Below are 26,301 nucleotides of genomic sequence, written 5' to 3'. Positions count from 1 at the left end.
CCTTTTTTTCCCCGTCTCTCCTAGGTACGCTCCTGTGTAAGCAGAGCAGAGCCCTCCGTGCAGCCCATCGCCCATGGCAGGGAGCAGCTCAAACAAAAGAGTTCGCGTCAGAGGATTTTATTTCCACTTCAGCATTTCAGATTTCCGAGAGCCTCCAAAACACAGTGCTGCAGTGCCTGCGAGTGAGCATGAACATCTGGTAAAGGTTAGGGTCAAACATATAAATGGGGGAAGCACAGCACATTTCATTAAAATACTCAATCTGTGACGTCAATTGAACTGATCAAGCCCTTCTGCGTTGCAGTTAGGGAACCATTAACTTTATCCAGTGGAGAGTGTTTATATGGAAAATATGAGGCCAGGAAGTTTCTCCTGATTGTGATATTAAGGCTATCAAAGGAGCTCACTGTCCCCTTTTCTTTTTTTAATCTCTACGTGTTGCTTTTCCACCCCATTACCGTAACACCGGCCTCTTTCCTGGCCCCTGCGGGGTGCCACTTGCCGTCTCCTCACCAGCTGAGCCACTGTTGCTGCCTTCTGCTTCTCACGGACTTGGATGCCACAGCAGCCTGTGGAGCCGCTCTCAGTTGTCCCATTTTGCAGGCAGTTGTGTGAGGCGGCTTCCTACCACACGTGCACAGATTGGCCATAGTCCAAAGTACACTTGGAAGAATTAAGATTAGGTTTAGGAGTGTAATAAAAAATAGCTTCCATGGGAACAAAATTTCTGCTCTTGCAGTTGTTTAAAAATCAAGACAGTATGTCTACACGGACATACAATATCAGGGGATCGATGTGTGACACCCCGGTGTGCTCACAGAGCACTTACAGTTGTTGGTCTTCTGCGTAAAACATTAAAGGCTTTATGTTTTTCTCCAGTAATTCTGATTAATTCAAAGCCTGTTTGGTTCCTGCCAGGCAAGTAGGGGCCTTGACTTCTGTGCTCCAGGAAAAAAAAAAAAGCTGCCATTGAATGACTTGATTACAGTGTCTGGTTCTTGGTAATCTGACCAGCGGTAAATCTGAAAGCATTCGTTACGTGCCCAGGGAAACTGCCCCCCTCACCAGCTCCTCCTCGTCGCACTGCAGCCCAGCCATGCTATGGAGATGGCTGTCCCACCAGAACATGTGGCTGTATTTCACTTGTGGCTGCTCATGGTTGAGCTTCTTAAGTTACTGTGATAGCACCAGGGTAGGTGGTACCTCCTGACGGACAGATGGGACTTCATGCTGGCACCTCCTTAGACCCAGGCATCTGCCTTTGGGGATGGTGTGCTATGGATCTTCCTCTCTCGGACCATATCCTGCAGGTCCTTTCCCAGGATCAGTGGCCTGAGCATGCTCAGGACAACAGGGCTGGGAAATGCTGGGGCAGACGTCTGCCTTCTGACCACCTTCGAGCAGGGCAGAAGGGGTTACCTCGCCGGCTGGGTGTATTTTGTTGGTTGGCTGTGATTTGCTCACAGCTACAGGTTGTGCACCTTGGTCCTGAAGAGTAAAATCAGAGCAGTTACTTTTGGTTTGTCCCAAAATATCTGTGAGAGCTCTGCAGCTGTCTAGGGTGGGACCACCCGTTTAGGACAGTGCAAGATGGACCTGTCTCTATTTTCCCACAGAGCAGGGGCCTGACCCATATTCCAAGAAAAACAAAATTATGAAGGAAACATCTTCACTTTTGCTCCCAGGGTATTTGGTGAAAAAAGATGAGGATAGGGGAGGAGAGCTGGGGCTGGGATTAGGACGAGGTGGACTTCTCCCTTCTTCCTCCTTCCTTCTCCCTCTGTTATTCAGGTGACTTAACAGCTCCTGGTACCTTGCAGCCAGGCTTGGATTTCATCCTTGCAGCAACTAAGTGTTACAATCACACGTGAAGTTTGTGGCTGTGGTGGGAGCTGAGCCCCTATGTTCTGGATCCATCCATTTGAGTATTGATCTCCTTTTAGCCAGTCCCTTATGTCCTCCTTAGTTTTCCTGACGTCTGTCTATCAGGAAGGGGGTTTGATCCCTTGTCTTAAATCCTGGGTATATATTTCTGTTGCTGAAGTCTTTTCCTGAAATTCTGTTATCTTAAAGAGATAGTCAAATCTTACCCCCACACACACACCTCAGCAACGTTAGTCATGGGCCAGCTCAGCCTTGGATATCTTGGAGAACGGCCTCCAAAGCAACCTCCTCCTCCTTGGAAAAGGGGGCTCCCTGCAGGTGGGCTTTTTTCTTTTTTCTTCTTTTTAAACTTGAAAGAGCTTTTGTTTGACTTCTGAATGAGCCTTTTGCTTTCAGTGACCTTATCTCAGGCACACAAACCAGCTGGGAAAACAAGAGAGCTGTAAAAGCAGCAGTCCAGCAAAGACATGGCTGAAACCATGAGAAAAATTGGTTTCTTGCCATGCAATTGGGTGGTCCACATGGAGCCTGAGTGTCACGCTGAGTCTTGTGAAATTTAACACACTTCTGAGCACAAATATCTCCTCTGCAGGATCAGGCATCTCATTTACCTCCTGTTACGTCCCAAGACTTTTCCTAAAGCCATGGGCTGCTGCTTTAAAACTCTGCCCTTTGTGAAGCTGAAGGGCAGGTACTGGCGGGTGGCTGCTGGTTGCCACCTGAGCCATGAGGATTTGCGGCTTCTTAGGAGGTTTCAGCCTTGGATCTGAAAAACACCCTTTGGTGTGAATCCAGCCCAAAAGGATGGGTTTGTTCATTCAGCCTCCGATGATAGCAACTGCAGATATTGCCACAGAAGACCTGGGGATGTAACACACACAGGTTTCTCTGAGCCCGGTCTCTTCTGGTGGCCTTAGCTGGTGATGGCCTTCAGCACAGCTGATCTGGCTCTCTGCCCTCGCGGCCTGGGTCGGATCACCCAGATAAACCCACCACCCATGGAGCAGCATACCCCCTCCTTGCCATCCTGTGATCTCCAAGCGCTCCTGGTGCAGATGGTGCGTGGTGTCTCAGCCCTTCTCCGTCCCTGCTCCTCCAACAGTAGGGGCAAGGTAGGCTTGTCAAAGGGAGACTGACCCCTGCCCTTGGAAATAACGATCTCAAACACGTACTCAACAGAAAGTAGAAAAGATCTCTAGAAAGTGGTGGGATGTATGGAAAGCCCTAAAGCAAAATTGCTGTATCTGTGAAAAAGATAGATCCTCCATGCCTTTTCCACATTAATCTGACCTTTAAATCCTTACACATACAGACACACACACTCATACAAGTGAGCCATTCCCTTCGTCTCTGAAGAACTGTCCATGTCTACTATGGGGCTTCTTGTTCATTGCTTTGTGGTTCAGGGCCATGCGGTTGGGGTTGGGGTTGGGATAACACGCCAGTGTGGGTCATTCTAGACCTCTGTGTGTCTCCCTTGAAACAGTGTCAAGGGGCAGATGGGCAACTCCTCTCCCCTTACCACAGCTGTGAAGCTTGAGCATCCATTTGATGAGGCAAAGCACAAACTTTATTTTCAAAAATATGTATGTGAAGCTTTTGAGGTCATGATCCAGGATGGGTCAGCCAATGTGCTGTTTAAAAAGCATTACAGTATTCAAAATGAAATAATTTTTCTCCTTTGAATCACAGTAATCAACTGAAGTGCTTCCAGACCAGAGCCAACTGTTTGAAATTGGATATTTAATTTGTTTTGTGTAGTTTAGCACTGAGTCTCCATGTTGTCTAAGCAAAAAAAAAAAAAAAAAAAAACTTTCAAAGTCAAAAGGATTTGCCGAGCATGGGAATATTGTTTCACACTCTAATTAGCTGATCTGTCAGAATAAGAATGAAAACAACACTTGGCTGTGCTTAGTTTATTTATGTACTGCCCAAACCAGGACAATACTGATGGTGGAGTTCAGACTTTTCACTATCAGGAGGTTCAGCCACGACTGCCCAGATGTAGCCCTCATGTAACTGAAGCGTGATCAGTGAAGTGACACCAGAAAAGAGCTTGGCATGTACCAGTCTCACATCGCACAAAGTTTTCCTTTGGTTTGGTTATGTCTCTGCACTGGTTGGGTTCGTGTTGGCTGCAGCTGCCGGGCTGCTGGAATGCATCATTGACTCACAGTCAAAGATGGCGCATAGCTAACAATTTGACTAGAGCATCTCTGTCCCAAGGGATTATTTATTATCTGAGGATAATTCTGACCAAGAGCCACTAAACATTAGACAGAAGACAGGTTTGTTATATTAAACTGAAAATAGACATCCTTATACAGCGTGGCACTCAGCCCAAGAGCATAAATTGCTGTATCATCCTCCCTTTTCACAGGATGACCTACCTCTGACACAAATGGTGGATTTAACACCCGGAGGATTTAAAGCTTAAGCTCTCAAAATTTCCTCTTTGGCCACCTTTGCTACATAAAGATTAAGTGTGCTGCTAATCAAAGAACTTGCTGAGCAATTGGCTAAAATTGTTGAAACCATTCTCAGAATATCATTATTTGTGTCAATTTTGCTTCTGATTTGTCTCTGAATGACCCAATACACAGTTAAGTGCTACCGGGTAGTTAATGACTTACTTGAAAGCATAAAGAGAAGTAATTCTATTCACATGGACATCAAGTTGGCCGTCTGCTTGAAGATCCTGGCAAACCAGGACCTCAGCAGTCACTTGGAGACAGGAAACACGACAGTGTTTCCATACAAGATTTTCTACAGCAGTAAAGTAGAAGTAAATGCCAGCGAAAACAGGCGTGAGCCTCTGGCTGCAGCCAGAGCAGCCGAGGGACCTTAGAGACAAGGATGTACACACCTGCATGGCTCTATCCATATGTGCTCTCCGCTTTGGAACTAGTTTGTTGACTTGTGGGCTGATGTAGACATCTGGCGATGTTTTTGTGGAGTCATAATTTATTTTGATCTCTACAGTTCCACTTCAGTTCCAGACTGGAGTGGATCTCATTTGTATCCTACCAATATATGAAAGTGTTAATATAGCCATTTTTAGGGAAAAGCAACCTGAAATATCAGTGTAGAGCTCAACCAGAACTATGGCTATTGAACTGATTTTTCAAGAACTCATGTAAAACTCTAAGCTGTGTCGGATTTCAAAACAGAACTGTATTTTGGCAGGGGTTCACACAAATGGGTCTGCAGAGCATCACAGGGGTTTCGTCCAGCTGGGCTCAGCTCCGCAGCTCTGGGGAAAGCTCAGGGCAAACAAGTCCTCGTTTCATGTTGTGCTTGTGAACATTTTCATGGTCACCTTCCCACCACCTTGACTTCCACTTCAGCTCAAGGCTTTTTGGTCAGTCAAAGGATACATTTGACTTGAGTTCAGCTGAGTTTTTGCTCAGAGAGGTTGAAACACATTGACAGGAACAGAGTGAAACCAGAATGTTATGAATTAGCAGTAACAAGATGTCCGATGAATGACATCAAAACTTGACTGAAGCTAAGCCTACAGTGATACACAAAGAGCCAGAAGACAGATAGGAACCGCAGAGGAAGCCAAAAAGGAACAATGCAGCAATGATAAGATAGCAGCCAGGAGAGAACAATGCAAAAATGATTGGGGCTAAATTTGCAGCAGAAAACCGTGCCTGGTGCCAAGAAAGAAACCCGAGGAACATGGCAGGACTGACTGCAGTATAACTGATGGGTCTAGACAAGAGGAAGAGCCCCAGTGTCAGAAGCAAGGCTGGAAGGAGGAGATCAGAGGCCCAAACCTCCCGACAGCATGGGGACATGATTCCCTCCTCATCAGAGGTGAAAAACTCCCAGGAAAAGCCCCTTGCTGCAGACTGGAATCCCACTTTTGTCCGAGGGAATACAAAATAAAAAGGTGGGTGTGGAAGAAGCAGAGAGAGAGGAAAAAAAAGCCTGGTGGTAAACAGAGTGGAAGTGGGTGAGGCAGGGGAACAGGATTCAGTTCAGACTGACACATTGGTTATTTATTACTGTTTGTATCCCGATATCTTACATCTCAAAAGGAAGGCAAAGGCTTTGTCCTCAAGGGCCGGTTATCTGCGCCCGAGGGCGGCTGGCAGCAGCATGGTTCCCGTGACGAGGGACCACGTCCCTGTGATGGAGGTGGCGCCAGGCTGACTTTGTGCGTCAGCTGCGAGGTGCGGTGAAGGGAACGGGAGCTCGGGGCACTGAGTTGGTGACAGGCTGCTGTCACATTTAACCTTTCCCTGTGGGCAAATGAACTAACTAAAAGAAATGCGGGTTGCTGTGAAGGAGGGAAAAGAGAGGTGACAAGGCTGATTAGGTTTGAACATAGTGGGAATGGCACAGTTCAAGGAGTCCACCTCTATTCAGCAAAACACGTAGGCATGTGCCTAGCTGTAGGCATCGAACAAGTCCTGCAGCCTTGACTGAGGACTAGGTATAAGCCTTTTCTGTTTTTCTGAATTAAACTGATGCTTTAAAAACTTTGCGAACTTGAAATCAGGGACAGCAAAGCCAGTCTTGCTCTATTTTTCACATTTGTTCCCAGAGGCTTGTTGGCAAAATTGTACTCTGCGTACTTTTACAAAAGAAATCTAGGACATAATTATTTGAATAGAGAGCTATATGTGATAAAAATCTGTTTATACCACAACATCTCCAGCCAAATGATTGACGTATACATTTCTGTCCTTCCATTGATGTAACTTTTCAATTTCCTGTTGATGTCTAAGCTTGATTTATTTTTCCATTTATTTGGGTTTTACAAAGAGCACTAAAGAGCTTGGCACTTGGGTCTCTTTTTTTCGTCAGTTCAACCCTCTTAGTCCTCGATCACTTCATTGTTTCTGCAAACAATGAAAAAGAGAGATGGAAAGAACAGCTGTGAACAGCTGGTTTGTTCACCAGGTGTCTGACTGGTATTCAAGTATCCTCTTTTGAGGGAGGCCTGTATTCCCTGAAAAAACCTAAACAAGTGAAATTCAGAGTTCACTTTATTTACTGCCTTCACACATCATGTCACAAAGATTTGCAGAGATCCTAGCAAGGAGCCTGAAAAATCAAAACAAACAAGAAAAGCTGCTTCAGGAAACCTCAGGGTTTTTTCTCTCCAGTTGCACTCCAGCTGAATCGAGCAGAGAGCTCTGCAAGACCTTCTTGGGCAGATTTTGCCAAGTTATTTTTAGAGAACCCTTCCTCTTCTCATGATCCAACTCCTCTCTGTCTTCTTCACCCAACATCATATTCAACAAAGCAGTGGTCAGGAGTCAGAGCTGGAGACCACTGGTTTTGCAGAGCCACTTCAGCAGTGGCTGCTCATGACCACGGTGACTGTTGCATTTTATTCTGCCTGCAAACCTGCGCACTTGGGCAAAAAGCCTCTACCTATTCTCAGCTCACAAAAGTCCTCTGGTTCCTTGAAAAGTAGCTACATGTTGCCAGTTGTCCCAAGGTAGCAGAGTCTTGAAAGCAAATCAAGAAAAAGCAGATTGAATTCATAAGCAAAACTGATTTATTGCCCGCAGATTTGTAACGTGATCACGCCAGCACTCAAACATGCCCCAGGAATAGTGATGTATTCCTTACATCCCGCCCCACGGAGGTTTGTTCAAGGCAACCAGAAAGAGAGGCAAACACACATATGTCACCCTGAGGAAAGACGTACAGATCGTGTGCCAAACAGAACTGGGGAACTGTTCAGCAGCTCTGTCTGCAATGGCGAAAATTGGTGTGCAGCACTGCCAAAAGTTGGAGCCTTCAGTTCCTGACCTTGCCTCTCTCAGCCTGGGTACTGGAGTTTCTCCTGTAGGTCTGTAGCACCTGACTTTCCTGGGAGGTCACCTAAGGGTGCCAGCACCTGTTTTCCTCTTCCAGGCTGCAGTTGTGCTGGTGAAGATGTTACCATCCCCAGCACACCCCCAGCTCTTGGCACACCAAGTGCCTCTTGCTAACGTGCTCCAGCCTGCTCCGGTCACAGTGAGCCAGATCGGCAAAATCCTGATTTACTGGGAATGAGGAAGGAAAGAATATGGCCCTTAATCTTCATAAGCAATAAAACAAGAAGGTGTAGCGCTCTAAAGCAAGAAGCTATAGCTCTCACTTTGTGATTTCTCATATTAAGTGCTTTACTACCTTCGATAATAATTGTATTTCTGGCAGCCACAATGTAGTTAATAGCCCAAGTTCAGCTAAACACACATGCCTGAGCTGAACGCTGTGCGTGCCTAAATCCATCCCAATTTGGCAAAGCATACAAGTGTGTACTTCACTGCCAGGGTGTGTATCCATAAAGACTTGGCTAAAGTTCTTTGTGCAGCACCAAGTCATAACAGTGGAAAGGATGGGATAGCTTACATGGCATAATTTTGAGTTTGATAGTAAACTCAGATGGGGTAAGAAAAAGGAGATTCACTGAATTTGATGCAACCATGTCTATATCATTCTGATTTTATATCTGCATTATCTTGATTAGCTCTTGCAGAAGATATGTTACGGGACAGAAGACAAACCAAGCGAGCAGCCCAGATTTGGAGATTTGGACCACTTCTAAAATCAAGTCATGGGTTTTACCTTTCACATCAAATCTGTCTTCCTGGTTAACAAAAAAGTCAATTAAATTTTAAACTATTCTATATGAACGTTCAGCATCATTTGAATTACATCCTAATGGAGATCATGAAAAGGAGTGCTGCCTGACTGTCACATCTCGTGAGCCCACTGGCTAGGGTCGAGCTCTCTAACCCCTCAGTCCCTTCGTCATGCGTCATCCTGGGCTTGTGCACACTCCTCTGTAGGAAAATTAATTTTTTGCTTGCAAAATCCATATCCAAAGCAAATGTCACAGCACAAAATCAGATCCTTTTGGGTTTTGCTTCTTGCAGCACCAAATAGAGCCAGCCCTAATGCCAGCAGAGCCCTCCAGCAGGGACCTCGGGTAGGAATGAACACCAGCACCCCATTTCTGTTTGATACATCTCACCTGGAGCCCCTGAGACAAAGAAAAAGCAATCAGAAAAATAGCTGATGAGCATTTGCCACCTCATGGCAACTGGTTTTATTTTACTGAGGACCAATCCCCTCCAGCTGAGACTTTTCTAGTAAGTTGATTTGCAGATAAAGGAAATTGGATTTAAGTCGGTATGTTGCTCTGCTGGGTATAAAGGGCTGTAGGTGAGAAGTGTTTTCATGAATGTGGTAGCAATGGTGTTTAAGTTTTTGGGGAGAGGAGCTGAAGATGTGCAGGCAGTATTTGTGAGCAATGCTTAACATGGTAAGAATTCAGTCTTTGAGCTTCTGACTTTTTTTCAGCAAGATTCAGGATATGCTTAACCTCAAGTGCTAGCTGCCTCTTTCACCTCTGTAGGACTCTTCGTAGTCGCAAAGTCAGATGTTTCACTGACTAATATATCTGTGGGTTTAGGGTCCCAGGAGGGAACTGCAATACAAATAACTAAGTAGACTAGTTCTGTATCATAATGGCTATTTTGTATTTTCCCCTTTCATCTTCCTTCTTGAACTTCTACTCCTTTCTCAAAAGCAGCATTTTAATAGCTGTTTTCTAATGCTGTAGAGATAAAATAAATAACAAATGCACCTCTAAAGCAGGAAATAGTGTAACTGCTGCACTCAAATGCTTCCTGAGAAAGAGCATAGTATAAACCCTGAACAATAAGAGTGGAAACTCCTTTCTCTCTTCAGATTCTGACAAAGGAGTGACACCATTGACCAAAAGAGCTTAAAAAAAGTAGAGGTTTCCTTCCTAATAAGCGGCGCTATATCTTGCACAGCGGAATTTGCTTGAAATCTGGGGGTCCCGGGCAATGCCCGTGATCTTCCAATGCCACCTGCTGGGCACGGGCGCTGCGGCAGCTGGAGCCCGGCAGCTCTTCGCTGCTCCCTGGGATTTTGGGTGCTTTCATAAGGAAAGCAATAGCACCTACGTGTGGTCAGCCTGAATTAGGCATGTGTAACGCTGTGGTGATAATCTTACAAGACCTGAGCTGAAAGGCTTGTAGGAAAACAGGGGCATAAAAGGTCCCTTCCAACCCAAACAATTCTACTATTATTACCTTGCACAACTTGTTGTGCTTTGCTTTGGTTGCTGTGAATTTAGGTGTACGGTGCCGCCACGTTGTTCTCCCGTGTGCTGCTGGGCTCCTGTCTATCCCTTGTCCCTCATTTTTACTGGCACTGGTCAATTCCAGTCCCCTTTCACCAAAATTCTCAAGTATATTAAATTACTTCTTGTGCTATGGAAATAAGCAGGCAATAGGGGAGACTTGTGCGAGTGGCTCCTTGTAGCATGGGGGGGGGTAAGGGAGGGGGTCTAAGCCCTTCCACCCTGGCAGAGCTTGTGCTAGAGGAAGGCAAGACCCCAAAAGCCATAGGCTAAACACACGCTTGTGTGTGTCCCCTTTACAAACAGCAAGTACTGTTCAAGCAGGTGTTTGCAGCACCCCAGTGTCATCCCCAAGGAGGAGCTCAGTGGTTGTGTTTCTGCCCCATTGGTGTCTGCACATGATGTGCATAACAAATCTGCTTTCATTGGATTTGCTCCGGGTACTTGAGATTTGGGCTGTAGGTATTGGAGTAACTGTGGTTTGGTTCCTGACCGCACCAGGTTTCTCCCCACTGCCCTTAAATCTCTGCAGTATCCCTCCAAGTTATGACTTCTTGTGTGAGGAAGGTGATGGATTTGGGCAGCTACCTGCAGCCCATAAACATCCACCGTCGCAGTCCCGAGCTGTAGAGACAGGACAGGGCGTTACCCAGGACGTAGGTCTGTCCTTTCATGATACCCCGTCTCAGTCCCTTCGTTGTACTGTTTGAAATATGCTGGGACTGCTGTCATCCGTATTCCCCCTCCTCCTTCACACTGCACCAGGACTGAAGAGATTTATTTCCTGGGGGCTATTTTTAGCAATGACACTGCAGTTAAGCCAATCAAGCCTGGCAGTGACAGCTATCTCACTGGGTCACAGCTCTGAGGTGCAGCGGGCTGAAATAGGGTCAGCCACGCTGGGTGTGTTGAGCAGCGTCTTCTGCAGCGCACGAGGCTCTGCTGGCACTCTGGCTACTCAGGCTTCATCTGGGAAGCACCGGGACTGGAAACTGCTTTTTGCTTCCGTAAGGCTGAGTCCAGCAGAGCCTGGTCGCTTTCAGATACTCTGCTGTGTACATCCACCTTGGTGCATTGTGTGGCATGTCACACTTCCGAGCTGCTGCGTCTTGGATCTGCCAGCCAAAATGCTGGCCTAACCAGCTATAGTCAAAAAGAGCCAGCACAGGAGGGACCTATTATTTAACTCCTGCATTAGATGAGATGAAGCTGTAGTTTCCTGCAGACTGATTTCTTCAGCCATTGCCTGCAGTCCCTTTGCTACTTGTGCTGTAGTTGTTCTCAAAACAGAACACTTGTAGCTCTCTCCCACTAGAACCTCTTCCCAAGACTTAAGTCTCTTTAAAATCTGCTTTTCTTCTGATCATAGAGAAGTTCTTTGCTGTTTTTAATAACCTCTGAACTTTTGTACTGTGAAATTCACTGAACAATGGCTTCAGGCAAAAATTATAAAAAATATGTAATTTTCTGTTATGTATGCTTTATTCCCTCATCTGTCATCCCAGTTGAACTGGGTGCTTGCAGAAGAGGTGCTTTCAGTCCAGAAGTGTCTATAAATCCAGGTGGACAAAATAAGAGGGGAAAAAATGAGGGAAGAACTGAGTGTGGAGTTGCATTGGCAACAGCTGGTGGCCTTGGGTCTCCAGCTGGGAGCTCTGGCCCTCAGGGTAGGCTTTTTGTCAAACATTAAATAATGGAATAGTGGAATAAATAAATAGCGGACTCCAGCTAATCCACTTCTAAAGGATATAGCAGAGGTTTTGTGCAACCCACCATCTCTGCGCTCTGGTACAGCCGGTGCCAGAGCTGATCTGGCCTTTGAAGCAATTATAGTAGAGATAAATTTTGGATGTCTGAGGAAAGTGGGTCCCACAGACACTCTCACCTGTTGCTGCTAGAGCCAGCCTGCACAAATGCAAGGCAGTGCTTTGCCTGGACCATCAGCCAGGTTCCCAGCACTGCCTGGGGAAGCACATGCACAAATTGCTTAGGTTTTTCCCAATCCTCCAAAGCTCCTGAGATTCTCATTTGCTTGAGGGAAATGTGTACCTGCTAGCTGCAGAGCTGGGGGAGCTGTTGGTACTCCATCAGCACAGATGCGAACAGGGATTTGAAAGATTTTTCTTAAGAAAAGGGTGCAGGCACAAACAGCATGAGGAGGGTGAGATGGTGAAGGCTGGCGAGGTATGGTCAGCCACAGAGCTGTGGCTGCAGGGCAGGAGGGAGCGGAGTCAGGCAGGGGAGGACTTGGGACGCTGACCATGGGAGTACTGTCAGCTTGCTGGTGTGAGGCTCCACTATAAAAAGCCCCAGCGTGCAATGCAGACAAGGTTCCCAAGGCAGCGTGATGTTCCTGGGACAGGGGTGCTGGCAGGTGGTATTAGACCCTGGCAATGCTTGGGCACAGGAATATCAAACAGTGTCTACAGTCTGCCCTGGATGTGGGCTGGGAGGAGGGAATAAGTAATGGTATCGAGGCCAAATCCCCTTGTGGACTTTAGTTTTCAGCGTGCTGACTCCAGACACAGGCTGCTGTGAGCAGCTCTAGCTCAAGGATGGGGCTGCTGGGAATACAACAAAAGCATAAATGTGAGATCTCCTTGCTGCAAACCAGGCTGTTGTGGTTTAACCCCAGCTGCTCACTCACCCTGCGTGCCCCCCCTTGCCCTCTGAGGGATAGGGGAGAGAATAGGGGGAAAAAACAAAAAGTAAAATTTGTGGGTTGAGATAAAGACAGTTTAATATGACAGCAAAGGAAGAGAAAATAATAATAATGATAAAATAATACAGAAAATAAGTGATGCACAATGCAGCTGCTCACCACCCACCAACTGATTCCCAGCCAGTTCCCGAGCAGTGGTCGCCACCCCCCGGCCAACTCCCCCCAGTTTATGTACTGAGCATGACGTCCCATGGTATGGAATAGCCCTTTGGCCAGTTTGGGTCAGCTGTCCTGGCTCTGCCCCCCCCCAGCTTCTCGCTGGCAGGGCATGAGAAGCTGAAAAGTCCTTGACTAGTGTAAGCACTGCTCAGCAACAACTAAACCATCAGTGTGTTATCAACATTATTCTTGTGCTAAATCCAAAACACAGCACTGTACCAGCTACTAGGGAGAAAATTAACTCTATCCCAGCTGAAACCAGGACATGGGCCCTGGGTACAGCCTTCAGGAGGTGTTTGGAAAGTATAATACACTTTCACTCTAAGGCAGTGTTTTAAGAAGCTGTGGAGATGTAGAAATGTGGAGGCTTTTCTCTCTCCTAGAAAGTGTGTCTGCAGCCACATGGAATATGGTGCAGTAACCTAGTCCCTGATTTTACCTTTTGAAAAGTGCCCCTAAAAGCTGGCACGCTGCCTATCTAAATTAAACACTTAATGTCATGTATCTCCCAGCTGCAATATTAGACAGAAATCTGAAACCAAGCTATTAGCGTGGAGGACTTTAAAGGCGACAATTCAGGTTTGGCAAACTTGCTGGTACTAAATAAATGCAAGGGAGAAAAATCCCATAAACTTTCTTTTGCAAGCATGGTGCTGAGTTTTCAGAATCCAGGCTGCCATTTGAGGACTAGTTTAAAAGACTTAAACTAACATAAAATCCCATATCTCTCTCAACATGTGAACTATATAGTATTTGGTACTAATTTTTTGTAGTGGAACATGATTGACATTTAAGACCATAAACCCTATTGCCTTTCGAAGGCACTTGTGCTTCTGAGGCATTTTGGGGAGGGATTTTCAAAGACTTTCAGCTTCCCAGCGAGCACTGAAACCAAATCCCAGCTCCAATTGTCATTGCTTTGGAGGGGAAGTGCAAAATCAAAAGCCTTAGCCTGTCTTGAAAAACCTCTGCCTCATCTAAACTACATCAAACAGCCAAATGCCTGATCTGCTTCAGAGGTGGCACGTGACGTGCAACAGACACACAACATGGGGGTCACGCAAATGTGCATCTTTGGTGCTGTGGGGTTCCCTCCTCCCCGCTAAGCATGCCTCTTGCGATGCCAGGCTTGGGATTACTTCTTGATACAAACTACTTCTCAGCCGAAGAGCCATGAGGGCAGATGGCGGGGGACGCAGATGATGTTGGCCTTAAAATGAGTGGCATGTGTCAAGGTCTGCAGCAGCAGGATGGCCCCATGACATATTTCTTACTCATAGCCTAGACGCGCTGGATTGGATTCCCGCTGACACGTAAAGCCCTTTTCCACAGCCCTGGCAGTGCTAAGAGCTGGGACAGCCTAATCTCTTCCTAAAACCCTCCTGTGCTGTAATGCTGACCAAAACCTTGGAGTTTTGCGTGGAAGTGGCAAGCGTGCTGATGTAGGGTCTGTGGCACTCATTGGCATCAGCTCCCTGCCCTTCCCATCTGCCTTCCTGGCATCCTATACAGTGGTACACAGTTTTTTTGGAGGAGGGATAGTCTCTCTAGCACGGTTGTCTAGGGAAACAAGCAAGCACTGTGTGGGCAACGCGTGGCAGCCATACGTGTGTCCCTACTTGCTCATCGGCTTCAGAGATAAATCAGTAAACCTGGAAGATGCAAAACAGTACTTGCAGGTTTTGTGGCTGGGCAGCCTGGCACTGCTCCCAGGCAGGGGACAGCCACATCGCAAACTTGACCTTTTTTTAGCAAGCAGTGGGTCCACATAGGAAAAAGAAATTAGTGGTGCCCAGGCTACAGAAATGCTCCAGTTGTGTTGTACCTTTTCGTACGCGGGAGACTCGAAGGGGACAGAGCAGCCTGTGGGAAGCAGGCTCCTACAGCTCGGTTTGTGCAAGGGCTGGTTGGGCAGCGTGTGATACAGTGGTGTGACGTGTCCCAGTAATCCTGCTATGGAATTGGGTATTAGAGTCTTTAATTCACTTTAAAAGCCCTTCTGTAGCACTAGGGCAGGGCAAAAAGGTCTTAGTCAAAATTAGAATCAGGCTCATTAGATTTTGAGAAAAGTTACCTTGCAAATGACTTTCTACCTAATTTATCTCTGTATTTATTTACTAATTACACAGCTCAGTTTTCTTCAGCCCACGAGCCCAAACCTACTTGTAGAAGGGAGGTTCTGCAAAATGCCCTTAGAGGAAACCCAGTTTGGTACCTGCCCATCAGGGAAAGAGAGAGTTCCTGAGCAAGGGGGATGTTTTCCTGTCAATATAGCATTCAAATTTAGCTTCTGCCACTGCAGGCAATGTGGCATTAAAAGAAGGAGCTTAAGTTATTAAACTGAGCTGCTTTAATCATCCAGTTCAGGGAAATCCATTGCTACAGGAGACCTGAGGATTAATGTATTTTTACCGCAAAGCCAATTCATCTATTCTGATCAGTTAGCGGTTGCTCACTCGTGCATATGAAACTTCATTCTCTGGGTTTGCACTCAATAGTATGGGACCAAATGGAGTTTTATTTGGAGATTGACCCTGTTACCTTGAATCTCATCATTCTGGTAGCTAGTTATGTTATTTTGCTTCTGGTCTTCCTGATCTCCTGTGTGCTCTATGACTGCAGGGGGAAGGATCCCAGCAAGGAATATGCTCCTGAGGTCCCTGCAGACACCCAGCCTCCGATCCGGCTGGTGGTGATGCAGCAGGGCTCCCCCAGCACCTGCTGGGCAAAGGGGCTTGTCTCCGCCTACGAAAACTCCTCTGACCTGCCGGGGAAAAGGACTACTGTTGTGTAAGGGGACCCTGCCTCGGAGCTCTGGTTTCTGCCGATCAGCTTGCCTCGTCTGCTATGTTTACTCTCCGTTTGCAAAAGGATAACGCATTCACAAGGTAAGTTGAGATGCTGATTTATTTGATACGGTGCCATTGCTGAGGGATTCATTTTATGTTCAGCTGTGTTCTGCATTGATATAGGCTTGCAGTCCTGCCTGCCATCCATAAAGAGGCTAATTTCCATTTACGCTGCTGCTGCCTTGCAGTCCACTGGCAGTTGGAAGCAGTGATGCTGTTATCCACTCAGGCACTGAAGAAGGGCCTTGGTTTAATCTTGAGTCATGCTTGGTACCATTATTTTTGCAGGAACACAGTGTTGTTCAAAGCATCCCACCCCTGATGGGCTGAGCCACGCTGCCCTGCAGCCTCGGCACATCTTCCTCAGCCGGCAGAGCGCAAATGACCTTGGTAGGCTGTTTATCTCCAGTAAGAAAAGAAATGCTAAGGATTTTAAAAGGATAGAGATAGTGCCTTTCTGATAGAAGCCAGCTGCTGCTCCCATCAGAATTTAATACTTTCCATGTTGTCTGTAAGCTCCCCAGAGGGCAGTGCCAAGCCTGTCTTGGCACTTATTTTCCATAGGTAGAACACAAGCTCTGCTCTTACAGGGCAGGGTACCCCTTGCCCCACACAAATCCCCTGACAGGATACAATATGCTTCCTGGAAAAGCTGGGTACAATGCCTCCTGCCCAAGGGAAAGCGTGAACCGGGGTAGATTTACCAGTAATGCAATACGTGTGAGTCATCGCTGCCGTCCACCCCACTGAAACAGGAATTTCTGATCCTCTGCAGCAAGTGTGACCTACGTCCTGGCTTTCAATGTGTGTCTCCACGTGTCTGACCCTGCCTCTCACCCCCAAGCCTTCCTTCAGCTGTATCGTGTTCCAGCTGGGCCACATGAAGGCTGTTATTGTATCTCCAGTAAATCTAACTTCATCTGCATCAGCTCCTCTTAGTCTTTCCATAATTTGGAAGCTATGAGCTAAAGGCCTTTTTGGCTAACAAGTTTCTTCCATGTCTTCCTGGTTTGGAGGGAAATGGTTCTTTTGTCCTGGGTGAAGCACAAAGGGACAGAGACAAGGGGGATGTTGATCTTGTAGCCACTGAAGTGTAGATGTTCCCAAGCAGAGCCAGCTCGGGTCCTGCTCTGTCCCCATCAGCCTGGGCTGCAAAACCCACCTGAGAAGACACTGGCCCAGTTGGTCCCTGATGCGTTCTGTGCTGGCAGAGACACTCTGTCACTGCTGGCCAAACCAGCTTTTTAAAACTAATTTGGCTGCAGGGAATTGATGGCTTAAGTTGGTTTGTTCTACCCAGGCATGTTCATGATTGAGCAAAAAGCTGATATCTGTTTTCTGGAATCCTAAAATGGGATGCTTAATGCCAGGTTACTGTGTCTGTCTGGATAGTGCTTGAGTTACTGCGTGTGGTACTTTTTAACTGGTGGATTTTAACTGGTTATAAGGGAAAAATAGCACTGGACTCACACTGTGTCTGTCCTGTATGCTATTTTACATCATCTTAATGTGAAGTACTCGCAGAGTCCTATAGAAAGCTTTAGTAAACATGGTGAGATTTATTACCTGTTGTCCTGGTTTCAGCTGGGATAGAGTTAATTTTCCTCCTAGTAGCTGGTACAGTGCTGTGTTTTGGATTTAGCTGAGAATAACGTTGATAACACACTGATGTTTCTGTTGTTGCTGAGCAGTGCTTATACTAAGTCAAGGACTTTTCAGCTTCCCGTGCTCTGCCAGCGAGGAGGTGCACAAGAAGCTGGGAGGGGGCAGAGCCAGGACAGCTGACCCAAACTGGCCAAAGGGCTATTCCATACCATGGGACGTCATGCTCAGTATATCAACTGGGGGGAGTTGGTCAGGGGGCAGTGACTGCTGCTCGGGGACGGGCTGCGCATCGGTTGGCACGTGGAGAGCGGTTGCATCACTTGTTTTTTCTGGGTTTTGTTCCACTCTCTCTTTTGTTGTTTTCCTTCTCGCTACAATTTCTATTATTATTTTATTTCAATTATTAAGCTGTTCTTATCTCAACCCAGGAGTTTTCTCACTTTTGCTCTTCTGATTTTCTCCCCCATCCCACCAAGGAGGGAGGGAGGGAGTGGCTGGGTGGTGCTTGGTCACTGACTGGGGTTAAACCACGACAGCTGTCTATGTCGGGTGTTATGGATGACTCACTGGATGCAGTGGTCCTAATGCCTTCAGGACAGGCATTTTAAACACTTCCAGAAATAAACTGCAGCAAATTCAAACTACAATTGAGCAAAGCTGTCTGGCTGGATTGCATGGTTTGTACTCCAGCTGGGTAGTAACCGGCTGCCTGTGCTGCAGCCCCAGATGTGCTGATTTATGCATCAGCTGGCAGAGCGTCCTGGCACTGGCAAAGAAATCTCAAGATATGGAGTATCTTTACCTGTATTTTAAAAAACGCAGCCAGAATGGTTAGTGGTTTTTCTTTTGGTTTCTAAATCCATGAGGGTGAACCCAGGCTTTGTTTTCAAGCTGTCCTTTGCACCCCTGTAAGTTACAGATACGCCTGGTTTTGGAAGGAAGCCAGAATTGGAAGGGAAGGCTCCTGAGAGCTGGGGGCTTGAGTAAAACCCTTGATGTGATGAAATTGGTAACAAATCACAAGTTGGTGGCATGATCCTCTGCCACGTATCATACTGAAATAATTATGTTGAATGCCTTGTTTCAGTTATTTAGCACTGAAAAAGTGCCGTTAGTTAACAGCAAGTTGTAGCTGCTTTGGCAAACTTGGCAGTGACTAAGCTGCTGGTATGTTATGGCCAGCGTCACCCACACAGGCCAGCGTTATCTTTCCTTGGGCTCGCCTATCTGCCTTATCTTCAGCTTGTAAGCTCTTTAAAGCTTTTTGTGTGTTTGTATATCATCTAACATGCTAGGAGCCTTCGCGGTGATAAGGGATCCTTGGTGTTAGGGAACAGAAATAATCATCTTTGCTAAGGAGACCTTGGGGGAACTAAAAAGAGCTACAAAATATCAGTGTGGCACAGCTGTTTTCTTTGTTGATGGTTAGATGTCATACAAAATGCCACAATGCCAGCAGAAAAGCTCTGCAGTTCTCGGACGAAGGTCATGTAAATAACATAATGATACCATGACATGTCTGCTGTATCTTTGCCACCGTGTTTGTTTATATAAGTAATCTGTGCAGAGATAGATTTGCAAGGCTATGTTAATAAATACTTTTAGGTAGCTGAAATTCTCCAGGTACGTAGTTTTCTCCAACAGCAAACCTTTTGTGTACACCAACCATAGACTTGAAATTCAATGGCAAAGCTGTTGATTTTTGGCGTGGTCAAGTTTTCTTGCTTAAGCTTTAGGAAGTTGGGCTGTAGTGCTGCAGGCAGGGGAGCAGTCTCTAGGAGCACAGTGTTCCCTTGTAAGGAAATTCATCAGTTGTGATAGAGTCGGTGGACTCTGCCCTGAAACGTGGAGGTAAAAGCAGCAAATGACACTTTCATCCTGATAGTATTTCTAAACAGTGGGTAAAATCCCCTTCCAGAAGATGTGCTGTGGTTTAACCCCAGCCAGCAACTAATCACCACCCAGCCACTCGCTCACTCTCCCCTGGTGGGATGGGGGAGAGAATCGGAAGGGTAAAAGTGAGAAAACTCGTGGGTTGAGATCAAGACAGTTTAATAGGTAAAGCAAAAGCCGTGCGTGCAAGCAAAGCCAAACCAGGAATTCATTCACTCCTTCGCATCGGCAGGCAGGTGTTCAGCCGTCTCCAGGAAAGCAGGGCTCCATCACGCGTAATGGTGACTTGGGAAGACAAACGCCATCACTCCAAACGTCCCCCCCTTCCTCCTTCTTCCCCCAGCTTTATGTGCTGAGCATGACGCCATATGGTGTGGGATATCCCTTGGGTCAGTTGGGGTCAGCTGTCCCGGCTGTGTCCCCTCCCAACTCCTTGTGCACCCCCAGCCTCCTCGCTGGTGGGGTGAGAGGCAGAAAAGGCCTTGACTCAGTGTCAGCACTGCTCAGCAGTAATGAAAACATCCCTGTGTTATCAACACTGTTTCCAGCACAAATCCAAACCGTAGCCCCGTACCAGCTACTGGGAAGAAAATTAACTCTATCTCAGCCAAAACCAACACATTCAAACAACTAAACCATCAGTGTGTTATCAACATTATTCTCATACTAAATCCAAAACACAGCACTGTACCAGCTTCTAGGAAGAAAATTAACTCTATCCCAGCCAAAACCAGGACAAAATGAGACTAAAGTGCCTCAGGACTTTGCTTTCCCAATGAGAATAAAATGGATTTCTTAGTTTTGTCTATACTAGAACAATATTGGTGTATTAAAGCAATCACAGAGCCCTTGGGTATGTACAGAGAATTGCAAGTAATTAAGTCACTGTGAGTGAAATTACTGCTTTGCGGAGGTCTCTGCTACCATGCTTTACTTAATGACTGTGGCAGGATTAATGCACGCAAATGGGCTTTTATCAGGCCAGGCTTGCAGGAAATCACCCTTGAAGCTGTATTCCCTTGACTGCTTGTAGTCCTCTGTTATATCCTTTGCATCACTGTGAGAAAACGGGCACGGATATTCTCATAGCAGTGCAGCTATTTTCCCTAAATTTTTATGGTGTAAAATGCATGTCCCTCCCTGGAGTTCACACGGTATAAAAAGCATCCTGAAAACAGGCTTTGGCTATACCAAACCGAGCCGTGTGGGGGAGTTCTGCGGAGACTGATAATTCCCTTTGACGTATCCGCAGCATCTTGCAAGCCGTGGTCCAGAGCTGGCAGCATGGGGGAAGCGCTGGGATGTTACGCTGTCGAGATCTACAGATACAGTAAAACAGCACTCATGTAGCTCTTTGCACATACTCTGTATCTGGCTCTTCCATCACCGTTCAGTTGATCGTGGTTTTGTGCCTTGCTTAATCTTAACTGTACCTATGTAGACGTGTGTTTTGCCTAGAGGATTAGGTAGTATTTTAAGGCCTGGATATCTAGCATAGAAATACAGTTTTGAAGTAGGTGTCATTTGCAAATGAAGATGATGTTGGTAAAAATTGTGTTAACATTTATTCAGAAACAATGAGAGTTGGAGAGCGTTGGATGGATAGACAAGGATTTAGGAAATACGCTCTGTTCCCAATTCTGCCCTTGGCTTATGGGGCACCGTCGGGCAGCTCATGTTCCCGCTGTGCTTCTCTCCATGTATCTGCTCCGCATTACTTTTCTCTGCTCTTCTGCCCTCTGCACTGAGATTTCTCTCCCTTCTTTGTTTGTGTGGTTCATAAGGGGGTTACTACACAACTGGCACACAGGGTCTGCACTTGAATTTCACTCTATAAACTAATGCCAGTAGGTTCAAAGAAAACAAAATAAAATATCCTCCAACAAAAAATGGGTGGAGCGGAGAAGTCAATGAACAAGCCATGGTAAACCTGGGGAAACCGTGGACATAGAGCCTTAAGACACTTGCTGTGAGTGAGCTGTGGTCATCGTGGCGGTCTGACGATCTGTAGCTCTGTGGTTAGAAGGGAACTGAGTGGTGGTGGGAGGATTTATTGCTGTTCTGCAGGAAGCAGGAATTCAGTCTGCACTGGCTCGCTTTCAGTTGGCTTTAGTGCCCTTTTAAAGTTTTACATTACTGCTTCTGTAAAGCCGTTATTAAAGGGTTTCACAGAAACAACAGGGGAAAAAACCAGATTTCTAGATTTCTCCAACATTAATTTGAGTCAAACGTATCATTAAATTCACTGAAAATACATCTTTCATGTGAGCCTGTTCCACTGTAAATATGCTGTCTAAGCCTGCAGATTTTTTTAAATCCCTAATAAGCCACTACATATGAGTAGAGGATTAGTCCAGAGAGACTAACCCATATTCACAAGGGAGAATTCCTTCCCATGAAGTGAATTTTTTTTTATTTGAAAAGGGATAAACCTTCTCATTTTTTTTATTAGCACATTGTTCTTATGGTGCAAATGCTCATACTCTGATAGTGCTAAGTATAGAAGCACAGTAACGTGTCCAAGTCAACCCCCTTGGCTGTAAGAAGAGCTTAAGAATAGTTTTTACTGCCTAGAACCACATCACCGTGTGTTATCAGCTATTCAGCTTGCGTAATGTTGGCGCTTTGGTGGGAATGCCAAGAGGTAAGAATTGATATTGGGTGTTTAGTTGGAAATACTGTTCTTCCAGCCATGAGCCAATACTACTTCATGCTTAGGGGAGCCTTACAGTCCAGTGTGCCGTCTTTTAGATGGATTAAAAACCGCAAGCCCAAGTCTCATAAGCTACCTTTGTACTTTTTATAGGCAAAGCATTGATCTGTCTCCTGGTCCTGCTCCAGTCCAAATGACTTTGTGAGTCTCCCAAGTGCTTGACTCCCTGTGCTGAATCCGTCCCGTCACACAGGGTCTGAGTGTTGAAAGCAAATGCATGTGTACTGCTGATGTCCCTAAGGGACTTCTGCAGCCTGTACCCGAAATAGTTGCATTTCAGTGGTGGATGAAATGACAGCCAGAGCCGTAGCAAGGATACACACGAGGAAAGTGTGAAGGATGGGGGGGACGTACGCTGGAGTCTGCTGGTGGTTGCTACTGCCCAGGAGGAAAGCAGGTGGACTCCTGGGTCAGCTGGAAGGACTCTGAGGTAGAGATCTGGTCCTTCATGCTTGAGTGATAGCTAAATGAATTGTTTATAAATAAATTGCTCTGACATACACAGCAGAAAACTATCTAACTTAACAAGATAAAATCATACCAGAAATATAAAGAATGGGAAAATTGGAATGGCTGCCATCTCTAGCTTCTCTTCCAACTCCTAGTTTTGTTTCCTCGCTTGCTCCCTCTCGTGTGTGCTGGTTTCCTTGGAGATGCTGCTGCTTAGTTTCCCTCTCTAATAATGACGCTGTTTGACATTAACCTTTCAAAGAGGCATTTCCACCTTAACGTGACAATCCGGGTGCGGTTTTTGGAGGCAGATACTTGTCACGAGGCATCTGAATCCAGCATCTGATCGCTCAACCCAGGCTGCGGATGGGTCAGCCTCTTCCCAGATTTGCAGCAGATGCTCTGTGTGGGCAATGAAACTGTGTGCCCTAGTTTCTCCATATGTTGATGGCAGTAATAATTGTTATGCAATTGGGGTGTTGGCTTGATTTAATTAATAGTTATGAAGGAACATGAGCTCCTTTTACAGGCGGTGCTACAGAGATATTGTTAATTATGAATGATTATATATTTGTGTCTCTTCCTGAGTGCATAGGAGACTTGGACATATTGTTTAAGCACCCACATTTCACACTCCTTCAGTATTGAAGCTTATTGGGCCTTCAGGATAGCTCTTTATTACCCTAAAAATACACTGAACTTAACTGCTATTGACTTTAGCATGAGCAAAGAATATAGGCTTAGCATCCACTTCTGTCTGTATTAATGATATTGCCTAAATCATCAATATTTTCATGTAATTTCATTAGGTAATATTGTTGATGTTCTCTTTTTAGCCCAACCACTTCTTTTAAATAAAACAAATGTACAAATTCAGGCCAATTCTGGGTCTAAACCTTGCAAGAAAAAGGGGAGGGGAGGCAGCAATCGGGCACATCCTTCCACCTATGCCTTCTTCAAATGACACAACAGAGCCCCTGAAGTTCTGAGGGATTAATGTGAGTTGCCTGAAGCTTATTGCTGGAAACTGGGCATTCATAAATCAAATCTAATAAGCATAAGAAATGTGGATTGAAAAAAAGATCTGTGAGCAGCAGCACTTGATTTAATGTCTGCATGTGCCACGTTCATTGGGTACAGCCACTGTACCACCTACCCCCCCAACAAAAAAAAAGACAGTGATTGATGGAAGCATATTAATAGTGCTTATTACAGGTGATTTCTTTCCTATTCTCTGCATGTTCTTCCCCTCTTAGGAACATACAGCAGGGGGGTTGGACTAGATGACCTTTAGAGGTCCCTTCCAACCCAAACTATTCTATGATTCTATATTAAGCACAGACTTGACAGAAGCCATGTACTTGTTTCCTCAAAAACAGGGAACCTATTTGTTTTCCTTCCAAAAGAAGAGAAGACAGCAGCAGCCTTGGCTTGCTAGAGGACACACACTTCACCTTTCCTGAGCCTGAAGGACACGTCCCTTAGCAGAGAGAAAGGATCTGTCTGAAGTTCAGTTGGTTCCATGCTCAGGGCAGCGCAGGGATGTGGTTTGCTATCTACACGGCTCGTGGCAACGTTTCCATTGAGTCATTTCCCATCAGCCACCAACAGCTTTGCAATTCCCAGCCCTCCAGGCAAAGCACGCAGGTTACAATGGCAGATAAGGTGTGAACCCAGGGACACCGGAGGAAAAGAAAAGCTTTTTACTGAGACAGGAATAGCATTTTATCACTTCTCAGAGCATTGGTTTTAGACCAGGTTTACACTGGAACCAGGGTGGTTTAATAATGGGTGAGTGCTTTTATTACTAGCAAAAACTCCGATGCAGACACAATTACACCAAGAAAAAGTAATTTGACAATAAGCCTTATTTTGCTTGCCGAAACTACATGTACTAACTTGGCAAATAACCTCCTTAATTAATTGAAGCTCTGTTTACAGTTGATGGAGAGAGCTTGTAGGGACATGTCATCAAGTCTTCTCTAGTGCAGACAAGGCTCTATAAAGCTGCATTTTTATTTATATACCTCTGCAGAACTGAAAGTCAGGGCAGCACTTGTGAAGCCAAGTGTTTTGTCCCTGGGGTATTGAATAGAAGGCAAATCTTTGGCATCGGGAGGCTTTGTGTTTGTTTTGGGAAGGAGAGCTGGCAGGGATCCCAGTGCTAACTCTGAACATCTGAGGAAAAAGCTGGCTGGAAAGAATTATGTTGTGACGCAGACAGGGGAAAGCCAGGATATTTGAAGCCAGGACAGAGACTCCTACCTTAACTCATTCTGGCATGGAAAAAATAATTTTGAAGTGTTAACACCACATCCTTGGGACACGTATTTACGAAACAGACTGGTGTTTGAGTTCCTTGGGAGGATGGAGGTTTTTACCAATTTGTTGTGGTAGAGGTTAGAGAACTGCTTGGACAAGTGGGAGCTTTAAGCCATAACTGGAGGAGAAGGTACGGCTCATCATTGTCAAGTCTGCATGTTTTTGCAACTGTCTTGTCCTCCCAGGCCAAATAACCTGCCACAGGCTGCTCTCCTGCTATTACCCCTATAGAGTTGAAGGGACAAAGGACCTGTTTTCTTTCTCTCCAACTAACTTTGTCTCGCCAGCTTTGCGATATGGCAGATCCCGGGGGTTCCCTCCTCTTGTGATTTTGCGTTCTCAGTATTACAAAAGTCCATCTGCTTCTTGGGGTGACAGTTAAATTGCCATTAGGAGGATGTAACATACTATCATGGGCTGGTTAATGGGAAATGGTTTTGCAGATGGACTCGATGCTCTTCCCCTTTTGCAAACAGAAAATGCTTTGCTTACTTCATCTGCTTAAGGTGAATGCGTGGTTTTATTTTGCTGCCTATTTGCCCTGTTAGTGTGCCATGGAAAAGAGGTTCCCCCAGCCTGGCGTATAGCATCCGAGAGGAGCGGGCAGCGGTGTTTATGGCAAGAGGGCAAAGAAACGTTCCAGCACTGGAGGGCCTCAGCGGTGCCTGTTAAAGCTTCCCCCCAAAGGTTACCAAAGCCTGTCCCACAGGGCAGAGCTTCAAAGCTGGGTGACGCTGCAGGGCCGCCGTTTCCTGTTTTGTTTAACAGCTGCTTGGGAGGAGGCGGGTTGTGACCGCTGTTTGTCTGTGCCCTCTCTGCTGGGAAGCGCACAGGGTAACCTGGAGTAACAGACGTTAGAGAAGCCAGATCGTTTCCATTTTTTTAGAGCAGAAGTCAAGGCATACTTACTGGATGAAAAGGATGAAGGAAAATGGCTGAAGGCCAGGCTGTGCCCTCATCGCACACGGGTGAAGCACCTCTCTTTGCTTCTACACTTAGCAAAGTCTTGCTCTTACCTGGACTGGACCAGGTCCAGTTTTTTGCTATTACTTGCTTTCCAGGCAGGTGTACAGCAGCACTCTCACCTGTCTGCCATGCAAAGGGCACCCCTTGATCTCCAGGTACTTCCCATCCCATGCAGAGAGGTGGAGTGAAAGCTGGATCTCGGCAGCCACCTGCACTTGCTCGGAGGCCAGACCCTGGAGGATGTGCACCTGGACCCCGCTAGGACTGCAGCAATGCATGTCCTGAGCAGGGCCAGCTGGGACGTGTGCTGCCAGCGGCACGGCTCCGAGTTGTGCAGTGCGTAACAATGCTGCAAGCGCGGGGCAGCTTCCTGTCACCGCATCCTGTTCGGCGCAGGGCTTGAAAGCATCCTCTTGTGTCAGAAGCATTTTACCACTCTCATTTGATTGAAGTGTTACCCTGCCAGATTAGCTCTGCTCCTACAGGGCACCAGCTTTTCTATCTTAACAGATAAACATCTGCCAGCCAGATCACGTCCGTCTCGAACTCACAGAATAACCCACCAGAAGGCAACAGGGGCTCAGATAAGCTCTGAGTTCAAAGGGGCACTTTG

The 26,301-nt window shown here is 46.2% G+C and overlaps 2 protein-coding genes across 3 annotated transcripts in view; both read left to right on the top strand.

Annotated features, from left to right (window-relative positions):
* The first annotated feature begins 15,384 nt into the window (after window positions 1-15,384).
* Window positions 15,385-15,684, top strand: SMIM36 (small integral membrane protein 36). Its single transcript, XM_076353668.1, has one exon. The coding sequence runs from the start codon at window positions 15,400-15,402 to the stop codon at window positions 15,682-15,684; it is 285 nt and encodes a 94-aa protein (XP_076209783.1). The 5' UTR covers window positions 15,385-15,399.
* Window positions 15,685-15,722: 38 nt separating this feature from the next.
* MMD (monocyte to macrophage differentiation associated) overlaps window positions 15,723-26,301 on the top strand; it is a 46,174-nt gene continuing 35,595 nt past the window's right edge. For both annotated transcript variants that reach the window (XM_076353664.1, XM_076353663.1), the window contains exon 1: window positions 15,723-15,778. In XM_076353664.1, coding sequence (XP_076209779.1) covers window positions 15,738-15,778 — 41 coding nt within the window. In that variant the 5' untranslated portion in view covers window positions 15,723-15,737. The remainder of the gene's footprint in view (window positions 15,779-26,301) is intronic.

Source organism: Aptenodytes patagonicus, chromosome 16 (genome assembly GCF_965638725.1).
Source record: "Aptenodytes patagonicus chromosome 16, bAptPat1.pri.cur, whole genome shotgun sequence".
In the NCBI taxonomy this organism is placed as follows: Eukaryota; Metazoa; Chordata; class Aves; order Sphenisciformes; family Spheniscidae; genus Aptenodytes; species Aptenodytes patagonicus.
This window is presented reverse-complemented; position numbering and strand designations above follow the sequence as displayed.